Raw genomic sequence first — 21988 nt, forward strand, 5'->3', positions numbered from 1 at the left:
CAATCATCTGGGACCTGTGACGTGTCCCAGATGATTGCCGAGAGGGAGGGGGGAGAGGTGATATCCCTTCCGGTTCCACTGTGTGCTAGGAGGAAGTGGGAGCTGGGACCCTCTGAAAAGAGAGTGTACCCCCCCCCCCAAAAAAAAAAATGATAATATGCCAAATGTGGCATGTCAGAGGGTCTCTTCCTTAAAGCAGAGGTTCTATTTTTGGGTGGAACTCCGCTTTAAAGTGGTTAAGGCTTACAATTTAAAAGGTTGCTTAAAACAATACTATTAATACTGCTTTAAGAGCAATTATCTAGAGCAGGGGTGGGCAATCTGGGGCCCTCCAGCTTTTGCAGAACTACAAATGCCATCATGCCGCTGGGAGTAATTGTAACTGCCAGCCTTGCAATGCCTCATGGGAAATGTAGTTCCACAACAGCTGGAGGGCCCCAGGTTGCCTACCCCTAATCTAGAGTTTCCAAAACTACCCATGCATTCATTTTGATCAAATGTATTTGCTAAATGCTATTTGCTATTCCTACTTGTATACCTCACTGTGTAATAGACAGACAGTGAAGGGCCCCCTCTGATGTAGAAAGCTCTGATAGCAGTTGCATAATCTGCTTTGGATTTAAAGAGGTTGTTAACCTCCAGGGAAAAAAAAAGCCTGCAAGACAAAGGCATAATGAGCTAGTATGCATCGCTTCCTTAGAACGATGCCCTGCAGTGCCACCCGCACTCCGCTCCCACTTGAGCCTTTAAAACCACTTGAACTCTGCCTCACAGACTACACATTAGGGCAGATGGTATGTCCATCTCTAGAAGGTCTTCCATGATTTATATGTCCACATTGCATGCAACAACATAAAGGGTCAAAGGCTTGTTTGCACTTTGATGAAGGTCGCACATGGATGTCTGTACAAGGTCAATGTAGTCATCATTTTTATATTTCTTTATACACCAAAATCGAGGTTCTTACTATTAGCCTACATTTATTCCGCTTTGCAAAAAAAAAATCCAATATATGCCTCCTCAAGCAGCTGCGTAGGTTTTATGATCATTGCCTGAATTCTTATTACACTGTTATATTGTCACAGATGGCCAATGACAGTACTGAAAACAGTGAGGCGGGAGAGGAAGAAGAAGACCACGAAGGAGACACTGAAAATAAGGAAAGGATGCCTTTCATTCAGTGATAGTTCCTGTGACCAACAGAAGATCTGAAGACTGGAAAACGATCCGTCAGTGAACAAACTTGCTGTAGTACAGTGTGTGTTGTATTTGTCTGCAGTGAGCTGAGCTACTGTATAAACTGTTGAACAATGTTGTGTCTAACATGGCAGTAAATAGACCTGGCAGCTTTTAGTAGGGTTAGTATCATGTCAGAATGGCATATGATACCTTAAAGCAAACCATTGTGGTCTTACTTAAAAGAAAAACAAAAATAATATCCTCTTTCGTTCTAATAAAATTACATGCATGAATTGCTAGTGCTACTGTTGGGTCCACCATATGGACTGTTACCTGTGTTCAGTGTTTTTTGGAGTTGTCTTATTTTGGTGGCCTCAAGCTGCATAGAGAGTAGTTATTCCCCAATCTCCTTTCTCTAACCACTAAAGACGCCTGAGTTTTCAAGTACACAGACAAAAAGTGCTTATCCTGGAAAATAAAGATGGCTGACGTCATTTATCAAATGAGCAGCAGGCTAGAGGGGGTTGCAGGAGTATTTTATCACTCTCTGATGGCTCAATCAGAGATGATGTCTGCCCATGTTTGACCAGCTTTAAGATGCCACTCAGAACATAGTCTACTGATCTGGCTGATTATGGTTGGATCAGGAACATCTTTGGGCATGCAGGAGCATTTTATTACTCTCTGATGGCTCAATCAGAGATGATATCTGCCCATCTTTGACCAGCTTTAAGAAGCCACTCAGAACATAGTCTACTGATCTGGCTGATTATGGTTGGATCAGCAACATCTCTGTTAGCACCCTGTAAATTGTCCCTGGCCAGCTATTCTCAAGGATGTAATCTATAACCCGGGCTGAATTTTACTGACCTATCACTATTGTTCCCCCCCAAATTAAACAAAGTGCCAGGGGACTCTACACAGTGTATAAACAGTTGTGTCTATTTAACCTATCAAAGTCCACAAAATTAAATCTTTTCTCAAGAATGTTGTGTTCTAGAGTTTGAAACAGTTATGGTTTGGTGTTCTCAGGCAAATGAGCAATTAAGTTTAATTTATTTAATCTAAACTGTGTTTTTTATATCATTTGTATTTAGTTTTATTATTATTCTGTTTCATGCATTGTTATAAAATAGTGTTTATTAGTCTGTTTTCAGTTTTTAAATTCATTTTAGACACTAAAATTGCATAAAAGCAGCACGTAAAAGGCATTGTGTAGATCAAATACATTTGCATGGGAACACAGTCTAAACAGTTCACTAGCGACCGGCAACATAGCAGAAGAGTAGAGTTCCGTGGCTGAAGTTGCCTCAGGATTTTGGTACTTATTAAGGAACTTCCTAAATATGTTTAATTTAGTACAAAATAGCTGCCTATATTTTGTGCATGTAGCAGAGATACTTTGACAACTCCTTCAACAGCACGTCAGATATGGAGACTAAAAGCTGCCAATCAGCAAAACTGCCACCTTAACTCAAGTGCCAACCCTTTTTCAGTATTAATATGTTGTATTTTGTGCCATAAAATGACCCACTGCACTATTTTATAGTGAGTTTACCCTAAAAGAACTAAAGACCCAGGAAAGTGCCCAAGGGATTATTCCCAATGAATGAACCATATTTTCATCCCTCCATTTCATCTTTTAACGGTGTTTTCTGGGCTAAATTAAGATTTTAACTTCATATAGGTTTCTGCCCCTGCACCAAACGTTTACAGGGGTTGTGTAGTCACTTCATGAAAACCAACTCTAGATTGCTAATGGTTTAAGGTATAGCCAGAGAAGTGTGTTTTGTTCACTTGAGCACATTTTTGCACGGTTTATCTGGTTCTTTCTGCTTGGATAATATCTTGCTTTTCTTGACTCCAGCAGTTGCAAATCGAAAAGAAAACAGTCGCACTCTGAAGTCAACCAGTATGATCTGTAGAGTGGTCTGGAGTAAGACATTCTAATGCCGTGTACATACAGTTGGACTTGCCAACGGGATAACCTCCAAAGGCATTTCCGACTGAAAAATTTAGAACATGTCCTATATCTAAGTCCTTCGGAAATTCTGACGGAAAAAGTCCAATGGGGCATACACACGGTCGGAATATCCGACCAAGAGCTCCCATCTGACTTTTTCTGTCGGAAATTCCGACCTTGTGTACGCTCTATAAGAGCAGATGGCATGCCGGGTGTTAGTTTGGTCTTTGACACGTCTTGAGAGCCCTTTAGCAAAATGCAACATAATACTGTGTAACAAAATCCAGTACTAATTTTCTGCCAATATGTCTGTACGTTCTTTATTCATTCCTGATATTATTCAAAAACGAATGGATATAAACACAAGATAAAAATGTGTATTTAGCCTGTGACAACCTTGTTCAGGAATAAGGGGACCAATGCTTACATTCGTACACTGTTAGCTGCCTCAACAGTTTTTTTCTGTAGAAGGCTCTGGCAGTAAAATCTGAAAATGCTGACAGCGAAACAGGGGAGGTATTAAGAAGCCACAAGTAAATATTAAATTTAGCCTGGAACACACCATTAAAAAAAAAAGCTAAAACCCAAAGTATGAGTGTTTGTGGACCATTACTATTGAATTCATTATCCAGAGAAGGTAGATTAAAGGCGTAAACTGGTTTATGATGTTTTTAGATATCCTGCCAGTAGATACCTCATTTCATAAACCTGTATTAGAAGCTAACAAGTCAAAGCTTTATTATAATTAATATTATTTGTTTAGCAAATGTTTTGCTTGTACAGTGTTTCGTTATCTTGGATTAGCTGCATCATTTGCTTGTATTGGTGGCACTTATGAGCTTTATGTTCACTGGCTTACGTTCCCTCTGTTCTTTGACTTGGTTGAGTGAAGGGGTTATGATGATGAATTGGTAGAAAGAAAATAGGCAAATGAGGTGACAAGAAGCAGTATTGATGTATTGCAGAATTGTGAATGTCCACCGCCACATTACTGCAAGCCTTGATTCGCCATGTGTCTAAATCCAGAAAAATATATTGCAGTGCTATAACAATATCTAGACTACAAATACTGATGGACACACATCCACTAAGAACCCTTCCATTTGCTTCTCATTTGGGGTAAATAAAGGATCATAAAGGCCATAACAGTGTTAAATCCTCTTTTGTGACCATTTGAGGCACAGTTGTCTGTGTGACCTCATTAAAGGTACTTTGCAAACAAATTGACTATATTTATATAAATATATACAAACTATATTACCAAAAGTATTGGGGCACCTGCCTTTATGCACATATGAACTTTAATGGCATCTCAATCTTAGCCCTTAGGATTTAATATTGAGTTAGCCCACCCTTTGCAGCTATAACAGCTTCAGCTCTTCTAAGAAGGCTGTCCACAAGGTTTAGGAGTGTGTCTATGGAAATGTTTGACCATTCTTCCAAAAGCGCTTTTGTGAGGTCAGGCACTGATGGTGGACAAGAAGGCCTGGCTCACAGTCTCCGATCTAATTTATCCCAAAGCTGTTCTATCGGGTTGAGGTCAGGACTCGTGCAGGCCAGTCAAGTTCCCCCATCCCAAACTTGCTCATCCATTTCTTTATTGACTTTGCTTTGTGCACTGGTCCAAATCATTTGGTAGAGGGGGGATTATGGTGTTGGGTTGTTTTTCAGGAGTTGGTCTTGGCCTCTTAGTTCTAGTGAAAGGAACTAGGAAGGCGTCAGCATACTAAGACATTTTGGACAATTTCATACTCCCAACTTTGGGGATAGCCCCTACCTGTTCCAACATGATTGCAAACTAGTGCACAAACAAGGTCCATAAAGCCATCAATGAGCAAGTTTGGGGTGGAGAAACTTGATTGGCCCGCACAGAGCCCTGACTTCAACATAGGACACCTTAGGGATGATTTAGAGTGGAGACTGTGAGACAGGCCTTCTCATTCAAAATCAGTGCCTGACCTCACAAATGCGTTTCTGGAATAATGGTCAAGCATTCCCATAGACACACTCCTAAACCTTGTGGACAGCCATGCTAGAAACTGTTATAGCTTCAAAGGGTGGGCCAACTATCTGATGATGTCAGTATTTACAGATTTAGTGTTTTAGTAGAACTGCAATAGTGAAAAAATAAGAAGCGCAATAGGTGGTTTTGTCAAGACATGAGTTTGGTCCATTTTAAGAGTTTAGCCTGTTAAAAATGTATATACATTGATTTGAAAAGAAATGCTAGAGGGCTGATTCACACAAAAACTTTTTGCATGTCTTGATCTCTTCCAGAGACATTTTTGCTCCTGACTTCCAAGGTTTGCCCATCTGTCACTCTCATGTTGCAGGAGGAAGGAGAGATGGTGTTCACGTTCCTTCTCCAAGTTATAATTCATTTTACCTTATTGGCAGGAGGAATATGAACATCTCTACCATTTTAACAGGAGTAGGGTGTTGGAGGTCAAGCCAGGAAATTTGGTTGGAGGAAAAAATATTTTTTTTGGATTAAGAAGGTAATTGAACAAACCAACTTTTATCCATTACCAAACTGTATGTTTTATGTGGACTTGCCCTTTAAGCTCTTCACTCACATGGGTCAGCATAGGCAAATGAGTAAGCTACAGGTCACGTGAAGCACATATATGCCATCACCTTTACTGCTGTCAAAACTGAGCTCTGCATATATATATAAGGTTTATAGAACAACCATTTGTCTTCATAAACTCAGTAAAAGCTGAATTTGTAGCTGTGAAATTGCTATTATAGCAATTCTGTTTATGTTTTATTGTAATGTTTTTTTGCTGTAGTTTTTGTCTACTGATTACGTCAGTATACTATCAGTATTTTTGCTAAGGTCTGTAGATGACCAGGAATTTGTGTTATAGTCGGGTACTGCTAAATCTGTATAATCTGAAACTGCTCCAGGAAAACTGAAAAACTCTAGTATTATGTGTATGTATGGGGTTTCCAGTTCTATGAAAAAAGTGTTATTTGGTATTTGTAAATGTTTTTTCTCCCCTCAAGTGTAGTAGGTAGAGGTTGTGGTGAATATTATACCCAGCTAAGTATACTTGGTACTCTGATCAGCTCCAATGACTTACTTCACCAAAGGTCTTGGTTAATCCTGTGGTGGGAGGGATGGTTGGGGTGGAAAGTATACTCTACTCCAATGACTTCCAATGACTAGTAGGTATTCACTGCTAACATTAATATGCAAGTCTGGGGTAACTAGCTTTTTCCACTGTGGGATGAGATCTGAACATTGCTTAGAGACTCAAAATATTTTAAATAAATAAAAAAACTAAATAATACAAAAACTCAAATTTTCATTTTTAAGTCCAAATGCAGTTAATATTTGGAATCCACAGTTATGCCCGTAAAAACCTTTACCCAGCTGTGTCTTAGCCCTAGGGTAAATTTTCAGATACCTAGATACAGACCACAGGACTTCAATCAGGGCCAGAGTTTTGCATAGTAAACATAGGCCATGACCTAGGCCAGGGGTCCTCAAACTTTCTAAACAAAGGGCCAGTTTACTGTCCTTAAGACTTTTGGGGGGCCAGACTATGGCCATTGGGACTGTAAAAGGTCCTGATGTCAGTATAAAAATGCAGTGCCCCATTGCTGGTATAATTGGGAATTGTGCCTCTTAATTGGGGTGGGGGGGGGGGGGGGGATTATGCTCCATTGTTGGTATCGGTGGATAAATAGTGCCCCAAGGGCAGATAAAAGCAAGCAGAGGGCCGCATCTGGCCACAGTTTGGAGATCACTGGCCTAGGAGAAAGCGTTGTTAGGGGCACACAGCCACCCACGATTTTGTCAATGATGGTCAAATTCCTTGTACAGCAAAAGGTTCCAAAATCATGGACCAAGATCCAAACTGAAAGCAGAGTAGGTCCACAGTTTTCCATACTCTTCCAGTTTTCAGTTCTAGGTATACTGATACAGACTGAGTATTTTCACAGGGGCCACTTGCAGGATTCTTATGTTCTCTACTATGGATGGCAGACAAATTACTTTCAAACAGGATAAATTATGACTGCTTTGTGTAGTGTCTGTACTTAGATGCTCACCTCCAAATAAAGAAGACTTCATATCCATACATATAAGACCTGTGGTATAGAGTATTTGCTAGCTCTGGGTGTAAAACATTAGAATTCTATATAACACTGTTTCTCAACTTTTTGGTGTTAATGTATCTCAAGTACCTATTGACATGTGCACATTGATTGTCTGTGACCACTAATCAAGTACTTCTGTTTTTATCTTCCTAAGCAAACTATTTAAATCTTAGAAAAAAAAATTGTGAAAGGTTTGGCTCAGTATTATAAATTTACAGAGATATATGTTGGCTTACATTTCCTGGAGACTGGCGCCGATAGTTTTCAGCGCAGAGAGTGATGTCCTATTCAAACAGCCTCCCTCAACTATGCTTCCTTTTAACCCTAACACTTTTTCACCCGTAACTCTAACATAATTCAACCTTGCTATCTAAACTACTCCTTAACATCAAACTTTACACTAACCCTCCATGTAACACCAACACTTATTCATACCTTATTTTTTATATAGCATCAATCCTAACGCTAAACCTCAGCCCCCTGCTAACCTTTCCTGTAACCCTAATATTAATTCACCTAGTAACTCTAACACTAATCCTCATGCGAATTCTCCCTGTACCTCTAAAAGTATTTTTATTAACCCCAATCTACACTAACCCTCCCTGTAACACCACACTAATCCTCACATTACTTTGCTATAACTTTAATCCTAACACTTCGCGTTCCTGTAACCCTAGCCCACACATCAAAGTAGCCCGTACATTCATCTTTTTTTTTTCTTTCAACCACCGGGTTGATCAAAAAAAGAATCATCCGATTTACTCTTGCTGTGCTATTGTGTTCTGGCAGCGGGGAGCCTTGATCAATCGGGAAAGGCCGATAGGCTGGTTGTACAGAAGTCGATCTGTAGATCGACTTCTGTACAACTAGGGTGCCCATAAATGTATTGAAATTTAGCTGCTTCAGCAGGGACCGGCCTAATTTTGATCCATGTATAGCCAGCTTAACTCTCCCTGTTACTCAACTCTAACACTTATGATAACACCAATGTTAATGTTCACACCAACCCTCACTGTAACCTTAACACTAATCCTTACTATACCTCTTCTTTAACACTAACCTTTCCCGTAACCTTAACACTAATCCTTACCCTACCTCTTCCTTTAACACTAACCTTACCTGTAACCTTAACACTAATCCTTACTCTACCCCTTCCTTTAACAGTAACCTTTCATGTAACCTTAACACAAATCCTTACCCTACCTCTTCCTGTAACTATAACATTAACCCTCCCTGTAAGCTTAACACTAATCCTTACCCTACCTCTTCCTTTAACTATAGCACTAACCCTTACTGTAACTCCTTTATTAACTCACTGATTTACATACTCACCAATGAGGTATGTACAGTATGTGCCAGGATCCTTTGTAAGGAAGACTGACATTTCTGCACTGAAAGATATAAGTGCCAGAATTTCCTATTTCATCCATGGGGTATGTTTACCATGGCTTTATAAGAGCCATTATATCGGAATGGTTGCTATGAAGTCTGCTTAAAATTATCAACAAATGTTCCCACTGTATTTTTGTGGGCGCAAAGGGAATGTTGTGAAGGGGGTTCCTATCAAAATGAAATATCTTAAAACAATGATTTTTCTGAACTAACCAAATGTTTTAGATTGCATGTTTTAAATGTTCTTTCTTCTTTTTTGTGAACTTCACCTTTAGATTCTATTCACACATTATTCTTCAGTTTACCTTAAAGGGGTTCTCCAGGGAAGTGCTAATCTCCACTTAGACAGAGTGGACCTGTTTAGTCATTTACAGTTCTCAGTACATTGAAGAGTATTTCTAGCAAAAAAAAAAGTACATCTTTAAAATACATACATATTTCATCATGTTTTGTCTCCTACATAGCTTCTTTTTTTTCCATCGGAAAAGCATGTAACTTCATTCTGTATGAAAAAGACAAAATCAAATATTCTCAAACTATATTTTGTGCAATTCAAACATGTGAATATGGAATATGGAAATGGCATCATTATGACCACTAGATGGCACTGACATATATGACATAATATGAAATCAATATGCTCATCAGCACCATCAAGTGGCCATAATATGGTATTTCCTGAATTAACACATTCACTTTGCTGAGAATGTAGCTGGAGAACATTCAGTTTTTCTTCATTTGTACAGAACAAAGTTACATGCAGTTTTGATAGACGAAGAGCTATGCAATTTTTTTTTTTCAAAAAACACGTCAATGTTGTCAGTTTAAAAAGGACTGCATTGCTAGCATATCAAAAGGGTGTTTTTCTGTAGCATTTTAAAGGAAAAAAGCATGAGGCAATACATGTATTACATAGATGTACTGATTTTTTTTTTCTTTTGCACAGACATACACTTTAACGTATAATGGAGATCCAAAGGAGTTGTAATCTGAAAGGCGGTGTTGATATCAGCAGGCAGGGTGCTAGATAGGTAGGGTGCCTCCATGCATCTGTCTCAGCACTGCTGATTAAAATACATCCTACACAGCTATTGGTTTTGTTAAACTGTAAAATCATTGAGCAGACCCCTCTGGGTGGATGAACTGCACTTTTCTGTTTCACAGAGATCCTCTTTTATTATTCTACAGTCTACAACTGATGCCAATGTAACATGGAGCGACATATTGTTTGATTGTGTTTGTTGCTATAGAGCTTTTGTTACCTTGTGCCTACGAAATTGTTTACATGAAAAAGTAACCTATATAAATAAAAAAAAGATCAGCATAGCAACTTGTGTCTTTTGTGGCAGTCATTTTCAAATGTCCATGCTGTTTTAGTTTTTAAATAATTTGTTTCACTTTTATCTTAAAGCGGAGCTCCGCCTATTTTTTTTTTTTTTTCATAAGTCAGCAGCTAAAAATCCTGCAACTGCTGACTTTTAAAATAAGGACACTTACCTGTCCAGGGTGCTTGCAATCTCGATCTGTCTCTCGGGTGCTGCCGCCGCCATCTTCGGTAAGGGAATCGGGAAGTGAAGCCTGGTTCCCTACTGCTCATGCGCGACTCGCGCTGCGTGGTCCCACTGGTCCCTGCTGTCTTCTGGGACCTGTGTGTCCCCCAGAATATAGCGGGGGGGAAGGCGCGTAGATACCAGCGGGTGGCTCGGGTATCTGTGCCCAGAAGTGGGAGCAAAATACCTGTAATAGACTGGTATTTGCTCCCCCCTCCCCCCTGGGGGGAGGATTCCGAAAAGAAAAGTAAAATTTTTGGGTGGAACGCCGCTTTAACTGATTTACGACAACCCCATAGCAGACTTACTGCTACAGGGCAGCAGCTCAGTGCAGAATCACATGTGTATATATATATATATATATACACACACACACACACATATACATATGTGATTCTGCACTTCTGGGCCAAAGCGTGCAGCGGCTTGCTCCCAGTGTGATTTTACACAGCAAGAGCTGATCAGCGGGTCCAGCTTACCCGGTGTCCGCAAATCGTTTGGTACCCTGACAGAATGGCAATATGTAAACAAGGCAGACTGTCATTTTGTGAGCACAGAAGACATAGATCCTGTGTTCCTGTGAAGCAGGAACACGGATCCATGTCTTCAAGTAGTAAAAGCACCTCCTCCACAGTTAGTAAGCACTCCCTAGGCACACATTTAACCCTTTGATCACCCCTGATGATCGAAGGGTTAAATGTGTGCCTAGGAGGTGCTTACTATAACCCTTTCCCAGCCAGTGTCATTAGTACAGTGACAATGCATGTTTTTAGTACTGATCACTGTAATAATGTCACTGGTCTCCAAAAAAAGTGTCAGGTGTCCGATTTGCCGAGAGACCATTCAGAGGGCGATACATGTGCAGAGGAGAGGATCCGGGCCTGTGACGTTGTGCAGCCACGGTGGTGAGCGAGCGGATGCTCCCAATACATGTAACAAGCGAATTTTGTTTTTATATCCAGTAAGTGTCTTCTTTTAGCGGTGGGTTTTAAATACTAGTTTTATAGCAGAGAGCACTATGTTGGCTGTGTTTTTGAGTACATGATACACGAGTCCCTGGAGGTAGAGGAACAGCTGGATAATCTCGGAGATCAACCCCCTATCTGTGAGGGACACATTGGGTGGAGTGAAGATCGTGAAAGGTGGAAATTGAACAGCTGAGTCCTGAGAGAAAGAAAAGACGTTTGGGGAGTGAAAATAAAGCGTTCACTTGAGTCTTCCTGACTCCTTGAGGTGAGCAGATTAAATATCTGGAGGTGGTGTGCACAAGCAATAAGAATTATCGAGAAGCACGTGATATGATAATAACACTGGGGCACTACTATCAAGATTGATATTCATTTATGGGACAATTATTATGAATTTGAATTTTATTGCATGTATACATAGCACTAGCAAGTATATAGAAAGTATAGGATTGAATTATCACTGTGTAGCACGGCACTGTGTGTGTGTTTTGGTACACATACACATATATATATAGGTGTCCAATTTTTCTGCCGCAATATTGCCATCCCACTATAAGTCACTGATTGCCACCATTACTAGTAAAAAAAAAAAAAAATAGTAATTAGCCATTACTATTAAAAAAAATTATATGAAAAAAAAAATATCCTATAGTTTGTAATCGCTGTAACTTTTGCGCAAACCAAATCTATATACGCTTATTGTGATTTTCTTTATCAAAAATATGTAGCAGAGTACATATTGGCCTAACTTTATGAAGAAATTCGATTTTTCTTTTTACATTTTTTTATTGGATATGTTTTAAAGCAGAAAGTAAAAACTATATATATATATTGTAATATTGGGGGTTGTTTAACCCAAGTGTAGCACCCGCTAGCGAGACCAATCCACACCGGAAACTCAATTTCAGGGCTTTTTGACCCACTTTTATTAAAAAAAAGAAAATGTCCATCAATAATTTCACTGCAGTAATAAACAAAAAAAAATACCAAGCCACCTGGCTCTATGGTCAGCAGTACTGCCATTTAGGCTTTACCCTTCAGCCCTCTTGGCCATACAACAGAGATCAGGTACCAGGACTGTACCTCTTTTTATCTTCCTTACTGTGCACCCCACAGCTTTGGGCCCTCTGACTACACCATGCAGACATGCAGTCAGGGGGTTTTTTGCCTTCCTCTGGAACAACCATAGGTTAGCATACCCCTACCTCCAGCCTCCTTTCCATTTTTTACGCTATCCTAGGACGACTATTCCAGATCACAGCCAGACTTCTTTTCTAAGCGGAGACCTCCACCTTAAGTAAAGGCAGCTGGAACAGCCAGCAACCGAAAACAACAACTCCTTCCGCATCCATATAGGCATCCCCTGATCAACTTGCGCGCTAATAGCCTCAAGCACGGCGGCAAGTCTGATACCTAGCCCCACCTCAGGATCAATACCCTGATCAGGATCATCATCTTAGGCCCATAGTACCATCAACAGCATCCACAAACCATGTGCTACTTCAAATACTCAGCTGAAGTTCTGCACAGACTAAGGAACATCAACACCACATTGCCATCTTCCATACAAAAAATACTTCAAAGAGAACAACTATTAAAAACCGGACGACAAGCAGCTCCCAACCACAGGAAGACATCTACTCGACCACTACAATTAGATTGCGCCTTGATTAACGCCAGGTCTGCAGTCAAACATAGACTGGAAGTACACGACTTCATCATCGAGAACAATGTAGACTGCCTCTTCATCACCGAAAGCTGGTTAACCTCTGACTGCAACACCATCCTCACCGAATTGGTGCCGGAAAACTACAGGATCCTAACCGAACACCGGATAGGGAAAAAAGGAGGAGGCCTAGCAGTGATCTTTAAAGGTCACCTGGATCTCACTAAACCATCATCTCAGAACCCAGTGTCTTTTATGGAAACCCTGACGCTACATTTTCAACCAACACCCCATGACACCACTCATATTCTACTGTGCTACAGACCACCGGGACCAAAGTCCAATCTTCTTTCACCCCTCACGGAATCCTTTGCAATGCACACCCTAAAATTCAAAAATTTCCTGGCACTCGGAGATTTCAACCTTTGGGCAAACTAGCCTAAAGACCCCATCGCGACTGCCTGCATCAATCAACTAGAAGAACTGGGTCTACAGCAACTGATAAAGACTCCCACACATGGGTCAGGACACACCCTGGACCTCATTTTCAAACAGAACATCGACGTCAACATACTCGACAACATAACTCTGCCATGGACGGATCACCACGCCATCAAATTCAAAATCACTACCAACATCACCAACGCAAAACGGAAACCTGTAACAACGCACTGGACCAGATCGCATAAAAAACTGTACTCCGAAGCCTTCAAAACCACTCTGTCCAAAAAAATATCTACAATAACCTTAAACCACTCTACGGAGGAAACACTCAACTCCCTGAACAAGGCATTACTGCAATCAGCAGACTCGGTAGCACCAAAACGCAGGGCTCTCATCAGGAAGAAAAATGCTGGATGGTTTAATAGCTCCCTCTCCATACTAAAGCAAGAACGCAGAAGAGCGGAAAGAACATGGAGAAGAAATCCCACCGAGGAAAACCTATTTAACTACAAAGGTCTGACAGAGAATTATCGGAAAGCAATCTTCAAAGCCAAAAAGGACCACTTCTCATATACAATCTCAACGGCCGCAAACCAACCACGGGAACTGTTTAAACTGGTTAATCAATCAATGAATCCGGTGTGCCTAGAACCCCCAGAAAGCGAATCCCAGGATTACTGTGACAAACTGTCGGATTTTTTCATCGATAAAGTCAAAACCATCAGGGAAACAATTTGTCAGAAGAAAACATCCAACCTCAGCCAGCAAATACATAAAGAGGATGTCCGCACCAACATACCGCAACCGCCAAAATTTTCACTATCCCCAATTACCGTAGACACCGCAAAAAACATCATTAATAAACTGCGTGACAGTACCTCACCTATTGACATCATCCCCACAAAACTACTGAAAGAATGCTCCGACATCGTGGCTCCAACCATAACCCACCTCATAAACCGATCATTCCACGAAGGGATTGTTCCCAGCATCCTCAAACAAGGCATCGTCAAACCTCTACTCAAGAAACCAAACCTGGACCCTCAGGATCCAAACAACCGTAGGCCAATTACAAGCCTCAACACCATTTCTAAGATCATGGAGAAAGCTGTAGTACATCAGCTACAACTTCACCTGGATACTCACAAACTCCTGGACCCGCTGCAATCAGGCTTCCGCCCGGGTCATGGAACAGAAACAGCTCTCCTCAAGATTTGGGATGACGCCCTCGAAGCGGCAGATGACGGAGAGCCGTGTCTCCTCGTACTGCTAGACCTAAGTGCAGCGTTTGATACAGTAGATCACAATACTCTACTCGTCCGCCTCACAGAAGTAGCCGGAGTCCAAGACATAGATCTCCATTGGTTCGCGTCCTTCCTAGGAAATCGGTCACAGACAGTGAAACTAGGAAAATTCCTCTCCGAAACTCGGGCAGTCACCTGCGGAGTCCCTCAAGGCTCTCCGTTGTCACCCGTTCTCTTCAACATTTACATTCGCCCACTCCTTCAAATCATCAGATGCTCAGATCTCTGCTTCCACTCTTACGCTGACGACACGCAACTTTATTTCCGGATCAATGGAAAAAAAGATCACCAACAACAACTTGAAAACTGCCTCAAATCAATAGAGGACTGGATGACCACCAACTCCCTCCAGCTGAACCAATCAAAGACAGAGCTTCTTATCTTACACCAAAATCATAAGCCCGCAACCAAAACCTCCTGGTCTCCACCAACCGTCTTTGGGCAGACTATCTCCCCAAAGACCAAAGCGAAGAGTCTCGGGGTTATTTTAGACGCACAAATGTCAATGGATGCGCAAATAGGAGCAGTAGTCAGTCGATCTCACCATCTGCTGCGCATGCTTCGCAGACTCATCCCTTTTATCCCAAAGAATGACAAAGCAGTGGTAGTTGGAACAATCATCAATTCACGACTGGACTACGCAAACTCGCTTTACATAGGATTACCACAATATCAACTTGCGCGATTACAACTGATCCAAAACACAGCGGCAAGGCTGATAACAGGAAAAAAACCCTGGGAATCCATTTCTCCTTCACTGAGGAGCTTACATTGGCTAACCGTAAAAAATCGGATCACGTTCAAGACCCTTTGCCTCACCCACAAATGCGTGCATAGAGAAGCTCCGCAATACCTAATGGAGAAAATAAATCATTACACACCAAACCGCAGTCTTCGATCAGCCAACAAAAACCTCCTCCTAGTGCCCAAAGCCCGGTATAAATCCAAGGGGGATCGGAGATTCGCTGTCCAAGGGCCTCGGCTATGGAATGCTCTACCAATCAACATCCGCCTAGAAGAAAATCACCTGGCTTTTAGGAAAAAACTCAAGACCTTCCTCTTTTAGCAGATGATCAAAGCTCGCCACAGCGCCTAAAGGCGATTCAGTTCGCATTGTGCGCTATATAAGTATTTTCATTCATTCATTCATTCATGCATGCTTCTCCCTTGCTTGCCTGGACTCCTCGGGAGGGTGGAGCCCAGAACCATGGTCAGGTGTCTAGAAATAGACCAACACACACCTGACCAGTCAGTGTGCTGGTGAATCCCAAAATCTGGACCCAGGACTGGGGATTTCATCCCACCCGGATCACTACGAAATCCCCGGGCTCCAGATCCCAAAACAGAATTTAGTAAATAATGAGGAAACTGAAAAGTCAGTTTCCTCCCAACGTTGCAAGCTCCCTGGAGCCCCTCAACCCGCCTGGTTGAAAATGCTGGGTCCATACACTGGTGGGGTACCACACTACCACAATATATATATATATATCATTTTTTTATTTATTTTTTTCAAAATTGTCGTTCGTTCTTTGTTTCTACCGCAAAAAATAAAACGCTCAGAGGTGATCAAATACTACCAAAAGAAAGCTCTATTTGTGGCGAAAAAAGGACATCAATTTTATTTGGGTAAATTGTATAACTAAAAACACTAATGCACAACCAAAATAAAAAGAAACAATGAGTGGCTGCCAACATTGAATAGTGTTCCCACACAATAAGGAGTAAATAAGAGGTAATAATGTGGCGCTTACACAATATGAGATGGACAACATAAAATGCCTAAGCACCAAGGGGGTAATTATAACAGTACACATAGATGGATAATAAAAAACATGTGCAAAGGTTGCAATCACACCACAAAACTATATACGGTAATAAGGCAATAATATGCTTAAAGGGGTTGTAAAGGTTCGTGTTTTTTCACCTTAATGCATCCTATGCATTAAGGTGAAAAAACACCTTTCAGTGACCGGCCCCCAGACCCCCCCCTGTTTTACTTACCTGAACCCTCGGACTTGTCCCACGGGGATGCGCTGTCTCTCTGCCAGGGGATTCTTGGCTGTTGATTGGATAGATTGATAGCAGTGCAGCCATTTAGCTCCAGCTGCTGTCAATAAAATTCAATGATGCGGCCACCGAGGGGGCAGGGTGTCTATAAATGCCGAATGCTGGACTGAGAAGTGAGCCCGCAAGGTAACCCTCTGGGAGAGCTCTTCTCCCAGGGGGTTATCTGATGTGGGGAGGAGCCGAGAGAGCTGCCGAGGGACCCCAGAAGAGCAGATTCGGGGGCCACTCTGTGCAAAACGAGCTGCACAGTGGAGGTAAGTATAACATGTTTGTTATTTTAAAAAAAAAAACATAAACCTTTAGTGTCACTTTAAGATAAATGATGTGATCAGTCCAAACTTTATTTGGGTACAGTGTTACACGACTGTCAATTGTCACTTAAAGCATCACAGTGCTGTATCGCAAAAATGGCCTGGTCAGGAAGGGGGGTAAACCTTCCTGAGGTCAAGTGGCTAAAGAAGAACTCCAGCTTTTCCTCCCCAAAACAACAGATGTATTGTGCATGTAAATGAATCACTACCCCGCTGTCAGTTTGTGTGTAAATTTCTTCTTTTAGCTGTATACAGCAGGTTTCTGTGTCTGTGATGTCACTCCTCATGGCTGAATTTCTAAGTTCTCTGACTTCCTGTTTCCTTCCATTTCCAGTCTTGATACTACATGTCCCATGATCTTTTGAGTCTGTAGCTTCAGGGTGGGCTACGGGAGTCGCTTGTACCAGTTCTGGGAGTTGATGTGGGTGGGACCTAGGATTATTGTAGGTGTTTCTCAGCCTTCATGTGGGTGGGGAAAGATGTAAATGTGTCATACCTCCTCCTGTGTCATTCCTGTATTGCAGCATGCCAAAGAATAATGGCTTACTGCAAGACTACAGAGGAAGGGCTATGGGAGGTTATTATGAAGGGGTTTCCATCATATGTAAATTAATCAGTTCACAGAGAACAGGGCTCTGGGAGGGTAGGATCTGAGGGGCGGGGTTCTGAGATGCGGGATCTGAGGGGTTGGTCTCTGTGAGGGTGGGATTTGAGGGGCGGGGCTCTGAGATGCAGGATCTGAGGGGTTGGGCTCTGTGAGGTGGGATCTTAGGGCCGGGGCTCTGAGATGCGGGATCTGAGGGGTTGGGCTCTTGGAGGCGGGATCTGAGGGGTGGGGCTCTGAGATGCGGGATCTGAGGGGTTGGGCTCTTGGAGGGCGGGATCTGAGGGGCGGGGCTCTGAAATGCGGGATCTGAGGGGTTGGGCTCTGGGAGGGCGGAATCTGAGGGGTGGGGCTCTGAGATGCGGAATCTGAGGGGTTGGACTCTGGGAGGCGGGATCTAAGGGGTGGGACTCTCCCTGTTCACACTGTTTAGCATATTTAACTGGGCAGGATTGAATTCTAAGTGTGATGCATTTAATCCTGCCCAACAGCAGCAAAGATAGCTTTCAGAACATGTGTGTATATGAAGAGGTTTCCCTCTTGAATAATGCTGGAATTTATAAGGTAGGACTTGGGAGATATGTACTCGTCCTGTAGGTGTGACTGGGTGGGATTGAATGCTAATTAGGATATATTCAATCCCACCCACCATCAGAGCTGTGAAGGAAGTTACACAATTTCCAGAGTCTGAAAGAGTACAAAAAGGTGTGTTATAGACTGGCTGTGGATAGGAACTAGTCTATCAGCAGCATGTACAGAGTATCACATTGTACAAAGCCACAACTAAACCCAGAATATCAGGGGATCTGCAGACAACAGAGCAACATGGTACAGAGGTATGATTGATGTTGGGATTTATCATTCCATACAGTTCTAGTGAAAAGAAAGTTGGAGTTAAGCTTTAAGCCAAAATGGATGGATCAAAATTTGTCCAGCTCTTGCTGAATCTAATTCATATATGGGCAGGCTGGTTGTATTAAAGTCAAAATATTGATCGTCTTTAGTACAACCAGCCGTTGTTTTTTTTGTACGATCTCTGCCACTGGCTATAGCCAGCAGCACTGATCATTGTATTCTGACAGCATGGCAATTTTCTTTCCATCAACCTGTGTTTCGTGGTCGAAGGAAATGAAAATTTGCATAATGTATGGCCAGCGTTAATGTGTACATATAAAACCTTTATAATTTATCAGCACAAAGGAGAAAATCTACCCTCAGCAGCTGGAAACACAATGCCCCCTGGGCACATAAAATATATAGATATAAAAAACAGCACTCAATCTGTCCCAATATTTAATATATTCCACAGTAGTCAACATTAATTTCCAATATATATTTATACATAAGATACATGAACTCTCACCAGATATAATGATCCTTTATGTATATGGATCTGAATAAAGCTGAATTTCAAAGCTTTCCAAGTGTGTCTTCTTTTTAGTCTCATCCACTTGCACTCTTCCTCACAGTGTTTATTTATGTCCCAAAGGTAACACAATCAGATTCAGAAAACAAAAAAGATATATATAGTGTAATACATTCCCAAAAAAACAATATTTTCAGATTTTCTTGCATGAACTGCTGGTTTCAAATTCTCCTACAGCATTTCAATGGGATTCAAACCAGGACTTTGACTAGGCCAGCCCATAAAACCCTAATTTTCATCAAGCACCCTTTGATATGATGCAGAATTTATAGTTGACTCAATGGCTGCAGGTTAACTAGGCTCTAAAGCAGCATAGTAACCCCCAACCATAGCATTTCCACCATCCTTATTCACAGTTGGTATGAGGTTCTTTTCCTGAAATGCTGTTTCTTCAGTTTGCACAAATGTGCACTGTGATGTTTGAGGTTTTACTTAAACACTTTAATTGTTAAGGTTTATAAATAACCAGCAGATATTAACCTCCCTGGCGGTATTCCCGAGTCTGACTCAGGGTGGAATTTCAGTACCATTAGCGGTAACCCCGAGCCAGACTCAGGATCGCATCATAGGATACAGGGAAAGTTACTTACCTTGTGCCCTGGATCCTGCGATGTCTTCCTGCTGTGTGCACGAGCTTGATTCACACAGTGCCAAGTTCCGCCAGGATCCATTCCCTGCGAGTTCTGCGACGCACGGGGACGGAGAACGGTGCCAAATTCAAAAAAGTAAAAACACAGTACATATACAGTACACTGTAATCTTACAGATTACAGTACTGTATAAATAAATGACACATCCCCTTTGTCCCTAGTGGTCTGTCCAGTGCCCTGCATGCACTTTTATATTATAAATACAGTTTTTTCTGCGTGGAATTTGGAGATTGTCCATAGCAACCAAAAAGTGTCCCTTTATGTCAAAAGTAGTTTTAGACCAGCTAGAAAACAGTGATAACAAATTAGAATCACTTGCAGAATTGAGAGATAGTGATTTGTGGGGAAATTCGTCAAACACTAAATCAAATGACAGCGACAATTCTGCAACTGAGCAAATTTCAGTGTTTTTGATTTGATTACATTATTGAATAATTTTTATTATTATTATATTATTATTTGTTATAATTAGTTATTTATTATATTATAATTTATGATAAATTTTTCAAACTTTATTATACCTGGGATGTCTACTAGACTCTTGTTTGGACAGATTTAAGTGAGTTATTCCTAAGAATTACAAGCCTACAATATAAAATGCCAAATTTCCATGCAAAATAATTGTACCGCTTTCAGCACCAAAAATCTAAAATAATCATACCGCCAGGGAGGGTAATAGTTGAATATGTGAGATATGGAATAAGTGTCTTAAATGTACTTTCAGCTCTTTTATGGATTCATCAATCCACAGCCATCCTGACGGCCTGGTCTTTACCCATATGTTCAATGGCAACGTGAAGTCTTGTTCTAATGCTCTTTGTGGACAGCAAAGGCTTTTCATGGCACACGTCCAATGCAGATTAAATTAGTACAATCTTTTGATTACAGTGGGTGCGTGCAGTTTGACCACAATTGTTGTAAGATTTACCTGCTTATCATAGTTACATAGTTAGTCAGGTTGAAAAAAGACACAAGTCCATCCAGTTCAACCTTAAAAACAAATAAATAAAATAAAAAATAATCGTACAATCCAAATACCCAATTTTATGCCCACAATTGATCCAGAGGAAGGCGAAAAAGAACCCCAGCAGAGCATGCTCCAATTTGCTACAGCAGGGGAAAAAAATTCCTTCCTGATCCCCCAAGAGGCAATCGGATTTTCCCTGGATCAACTTTACCTATGTTAGTACCCAGTTATATTATGTACATTCAGGAAAGTATCCAGGCCTTTCTTAAAGCAATCTACTGAGCTGGCCAGAACCACCTCTGGTGGGAGTCTATTCCACATTTTCACAGCTCTAACTGTGAAGAAACCTTTCCGTACTTGAAGATGAAATCTATTTTCCTCTAGACGTAAAGAGTGCCCCCGTGTCCTCTGGGTTGACCGTACAGAGAATAACTCAACTCCAAGTTCACTATATGGACCCCTTATATATTTGAACATTTTTGATCATATCCCCCCTTATTCTCCTCTTCTCAAGAGTGAATACATTTAGTTCCTCTAATCTCTCCTCATAGCTGAGCTCCTCAATGCCTCTTATCAGTTTGGTTGCCCTTCTCTGCACTTTCTCCAGTTCCCCGATATCCTTTTTGAGAACTGGTGCCCAAAACTGAACTGCATATTCCAGGTGAGGTCTTACTAATGATTTGAACAGGGGCAAAATTATATCTCTCTCTCTGGATGTCATATGATGATATTTTGGAGATCTTAGAGACCTCTTTTAGTATCAAATAATCCTTGGTCTCAATTTGCTGGGCAACCATTGGTGGACTAATTAGCACTCCCTTGAAATCTAAACCTCATGTAGATTATTTTCCTTACAATGAAATGATTGATATAGAATAAATTGCAGATATTTTTAAACCCCATGCTGGACTCCTAGGCTTCCACAACCTTTATGAATGTAAGTATGATTACTGTCGGCTTCAGCACAGATGCATTCAAGTACATTATTGCATCTGTTGCTAAGCAACAGCCTATTACAATCTTTTGATTCCACATCCTGTGTATCGAGCTTTTTTTAATAACTTCTTTTATATTAAGGGAATATCGAGACTGGTTAATCTTGATAGACATCTGTTAGCCAAAGCAGAAGGGAAGGATAGGAATTCCATTCCATATATTATTTTATTACGATTTCTCGTCTTATCAGATTCGGCTATAAATGTGTACTGACATTTTATTTTCAGTTCTGGGTCCTTTAGTCAAATGAAAAGGCCAATTGTCGATTCATATTAAATGGCAAGGCTTGTAACAAAGGCCAAAAATTAAATAGTCTCTAGAGCAAATTAACCTTTTACATGTTTACACCTGTCGTCCTCTATATTTTAGGCTGGGTTCACACATATGTGTATTG

General features: G+C 41.1%; 1 protein-coding gene across 1 annotated transcript in view; it reads left to right on the top strand.

Moving 5' to 3' along the window:
• Window positions 1–9971, top strand: part of VAT1L (vesicle amine transport 1 like) — a 120388-nt gene extending 110417 nt beyond the window's left edge. Inside the window, exon 9 of the mRNA XM_077454447.1 lies at window positions 1086–9971. Coding sequence (XP_077310573.1) covers window positions 1086–1184 — 99 coding nt within the window. The 3' untranslated portion in view covers window positions 1185–9971. The remainder of the gene's footprint in view (window positions 1–1085) is intronic.
• The last annotated feature ends 12017 nt before the right edge of the window (window positions 9972–21988 follow it).

Source organism: Lithobates pipiens, unplaced genomic scaffold (genome assembly GCF_037356315.1).
Source record: "Lithobates pipiens isolate NorthernLeopardFrog02 unplaced genomic scaffold, aLitPip1_a1.2 Scaffold_10, whole genome shotgun sequence".
Taxonomy (NCBI): domain Eukaryota; kingdom Metazoa; phylum Chordata; class Amphibia; order Anura; family Ranidae; genus Lithobates; species Lithobates pipiens.